Source organism: Ziziphus jujuba, chromosome 6 (assembly GCF_031755915.1).
Source record: "Ziziphus jujuba cultivar Dongzao chromosome 6, ASM3175591v1".
Taxonomy (NCBI): Eukaryota; Viridiplantae; Streptophyta; class Magnoliopsida; order Rosales; family Rhamnaceae; genus Ziziphus; species Ziziphus jujuba.
The window spans coordinates 5,054,003-5,058,339 of NC_083384.1; the positions used below are offsets into that span (position 1 = coordinate 5,054,003).

General features: G+C 35.4%; 1 protein-coding gene across 1 annotated transcript; it reads left to right on the forward strand.

The window, feature by feature from the left end:
* The first annotated feature begins 3,008 nt into the window (after window positions 1–3,008).
* Window positions 3,009–4,337, forward strand: LOC107431478 (uncharacterized acetyltransferase At3g50280). Its single transcript, XM_016042397.3, has one exon. It carries the CDS (start codon window positions 3,009–3,011, stop codon window positions 4,335–4,337), a length of 1,329 nt encoding a protein of 442 aa, XP_015897883.1.

Sequence of the window (4,337 nt, forward strand, 5' to 3'; positions counted from 1 at the left end):
GATATAAAGGATTTGGGTGAAGCTAACTATATTCTAGGAATCAAACTTTTACGAGACCGGAAGAATAAGTTGTTAGCTCTATCACAAGCTTTCTACATTGACAAAATAGTGATCAGGTTCGACATGGAAAATTCTAAAAGGAGACTTTTACCCTTTAGACATGGAATTCATCTTTCTAAGAAGCAATCACCAAAAACTCCCCAAGAAAAAGAACTCATGAGTAAGAAACCTTATGCTTCGGCTATTGGTAGTCTCATGTATGCCATGCTATGTACCAAGCCAGATATCTGCTATGCAGTGGGAGTAGTAAATCAGTACCAATCAGATCCTGGAGTAGAACACTGGACTGCAGTGAAGCATATACTCAAGTATTTAACGAGAATGAGTGATTATATGTTGGTGTATTCCAGTGGGAATCTCAAAACCCTTGGTTATACGGACTCTGATTTTTAAAAAGATATTGATTCTAGTAAATCAACATCAGGATATGTGTTTACCCTAAATGGAGGAGCCATTTGCTGGAGGAGTGTTAAACAAACTTGTGTTGCCGACTCCACAACTAAAGCTAAATATATGGCTGCATCTGAAGCTGCAAATGAAGTTGTATGGCTCAAGCAATTCCTTTTGGATCTTTATATGATACCAAGTGCAGATCGATCCATTATCCTTTATTATGATAATAGTGGGGCCGTAGCACAGTCCAAAGAATCCAGGTCTCACAAAAAGCAGAAACACATATTAAAAAAGTACCATTTGATCCGTGATTTCATTAAAAGAGAAGATACAGTGGTTACTAAAATAGCATATGAGGAGAACCTAGCAGATCCTTTTACTAAGACTCTTCCTGAAAGCATGTTTGAGAAGTATTTAATTGTATGGGTCTTAAAAAGGTCCCAAACTTACTTTAAAGTAACTGAGAGTTAATTACATTTGTGCTCTGGGAGTAAGACAAGTTGTAATTTCATTTTCTGATTCAATAATATTAAGTTATTTTTGCACATAGTATTTTACGTATAAGGTCCAGATTAATTATGTAGTTTATGATCATATGAATAAGTCCATAGAAGACATGATTATAGGTTCTCATAATTAATGAATTGTCCCATAGTTGTTAAATAAAGTTGGGCACTTTATTTAGACTGCAATATTTTACGAAATAATTTGTCTTGATTATTATAAAATATTGGAATGAACTATAGTCATTCTAAAAAGATCAAGAGAGATTTAATTAAGGATAAATTTCTGTGAAAGGAATTGAATCTCAGGCAATATTTGAGATGTTATTTTTTTAATCCTGAGTATATTGTAAATAGGTAGTTAAGTGACTATGGTTTTTTGAGTTATCATTAAGTGAGGTCTATTATGAATGGACAATATCTTGATGATTTGTGAATTATGGTGCTTTGATTACTAAGTATTTATGAAATATACAAAATGAAATTTGTATGAAATATTCTCTTGACATGTTTCGGTACTCGGATATTGAAAGTCATTAGCCAGTGCATTGGATCCGTTAGAGAAACTGATAAGTTAAGAGAATAAATAATTAATTGATTGATAGAAATTATTATCGATTAATTATTGATATTTTACAAAGAAAAAATACAATTAATATATACATTATTAGTTTTGGAGTTTGCATCTGGGCTTTTAGTGGAGTAGCACCGGATAAGATCATGATCCTAGACTTTCTTCAAAGCAAGTGGGAGATTGTTGGATTTATGCTCTAGAAGCAATCTAAACCGTTGATCAAGAGCATTAATTAATAATGGACCGTAGGATCCCCAAACTAGCTCATTAAATGACAGAGCCCATTTAACTGATCATTAAGATACAAGAAAGAGCCCATTAATTGGGTCCAAGGTGTTATGAAACCCTAAGAGGAGTAGGGTTAGCAGTGTATAAATACACTGTTTACTACCCTCCAAAAATATGTTTTTATGTATTATTTTTTAGAGATTAAGAATCTCAGTAGAGAATTAAAAACACCTTGAGAGAAAAACAGAAACGGCGAGTTTTAGAGTTCTACGCATAAAGATTAGTAAAATAATGGATCGTGACATTATTTATTACATGCTTCATTCAGTCTTGATCAAGCTTCATTCAATTTCGATCAAACTTCTGCTGTATATATGATACCAGCAGAAAAATCATCTAATATAATGATCTGTCCGCTTGATTTGCAACCATAATAATGAAACTCATGAAAATCTCTAACATAGTGGGATTTCCAATATATCACTCCTGCTACTTTACATTGATCACAATTCGTGCAGCAAGGCATGGAACACGAGGTATGTATATATATATATATATATAGTTAATAATGTTTAGCAATCCTATGTATGATGCATTATAAAAAATATAATAATGTTTAGCAATCCTATGTATGATGCATTATCTTATTATTTATATATATCTTGTATATATAGTTGAGTCCACATAATTTATCAAAAAACAATTAAAAGTGTAATATTTCAAAGTATTCATGAGCATTAAATGGGCCCATAAATTAATTAAAGAAATTAAGGCAATTAAAAAACAAGTACGTAAAATTAATATGTTTAATTATTAAATATCAATTATTTTTTTCATAGTTCTAATTGCATAAATTCTTTTTTACAATCCACCACCAGACTTTCGCAATTGGAGACCTGAAACTAGCGGAGGAGCTTATCTTTTACATAATACATATATATATATATATATTGAAAGAAAGTATATTTATATATACATATTAGAAAATTGGTAAGAGTTTTTTTTTTTTTTTTTTTTTTGAAAATGGAATATTGATAGAGATTTGAAAATATAGACGCGGAAAAAGAAAAAAAAATTCAAATATAGAAGACTTGAGTTTTTCCTATATATAAGGAAGGCTTTGAAATACAAGAATTAGACAAGGCGAGTGAAAGAGCTAGCTCCATCCCTACCGTACTCTGGGGGCTAGGTAAACTTGAAAACAGATATCCAAGCTTCAAAAGTAGAAGTGATTCAACAGCTCATTCTTAATGGCCAGAAATCCACCCTCTCTTCGCATTATTTCAGAGTGCTTTATCCAACCATATGATGTTGTTAGTAATTCACAACAATCCAAACAGCCATTCTACTTGACACCTTGGGATCTTGTATACATACATCCACGCTTCTTTGTCCAGCGCGGCCTTCTCTTCGCCAAATCTCCCCAGCCACATGATGATTTCATGGAAACCCTACTGGATAAGATCAAACACTCCTTATCCCTAGCCCTGGTTCATTTCTTCCCTCTAGCTGGCCGTCTTAAATCCATCAAAAACAAAAACCCGCTTTCCTATTCCTTCTATGTGGATTGCAACGACAGTCCTGGTGCAAAATTCATCTACGGTGCGTTGGACAACACCACTGTATCAGATATCCTATCTTCAACCGATGTAACAGAAGAGTTGATATTACAATCCTTGTTTGATGATGATAGGACAGCCAATATTCACCTCCATGCAATGAGCTTGCTTACAGTCCATGTGACGGAGTTGGTGGATGGCGTGTTCATAGGGTGTGGAAGGAGTCACTTCCTTGCAGATGGCAACTCTTTCTGGCATTTCTTCAACATGTGGTCAGAGATCTTTCAAGCACAAGATCAAGCTGAAGGGAATACTAATATTGCTAGTATTTCCATCTCACGTCCACCAGTCCTCGACCGTTGGTTTCCTGATGGTCACGGTCCACTTATAAATCTACCCTCCACCCCTTTCCATGATCTTGATTATCATCATGATGATCATGGTCATAAGCATGATTCTACTAAAATATGTGAAGCTCCCAAATTCAGGGTGAGAACCTTTCACTTCTCATCACAAGTAATAGCAAAGCTGAAAGCAAAGGCCAATTCAGAAGGCGAAACCAGCAAAATCTCATCCTTCCAATCCTTATCTGCATTGGTATGGAGATGCATAACCAGGGTCCGCCGTTTACAACCTCATCAATCCACAACCTGCTTGGTACCTGTCAACACCAGATCGAAACTAGAGCCGCCCTTATCTCAAGATTATTTTGGGAACTCGGTTGGTATCACAGTGACAATAACTACGGCAGGTGAGCTGGTGGGTGAGAATGGTCTTAGTCTGGCGGCATGGAAATTGCATCAGGTGTTGGTTAGCTACAACGACAAGGCGGTGCGCAAGGGGCTCGATGCTTGGCTTGAATCTCCGATGTTTCTAAACCCAGAAGCTGGAAGTCTTGATCCACACTGTGTGATGATAAATGGGTCGGCCAAATTCAACACATTTGGCAATGAGTTCGGGATGGGTAAAGCGTTGTCGATTTTGTTGGCTAGAAACACTGCCACCAGTGGAAAGATATAG

What these genes read in the sequence shown, in the direction of transcription:
- LOC107431478 (XM_016042397.3), top strand. Translation starts at nt 3,009, where the DNA reads ATGGCCAGAAATCCACCCTCTCTTCGCATTATTTCAGAGTGCTTTATC.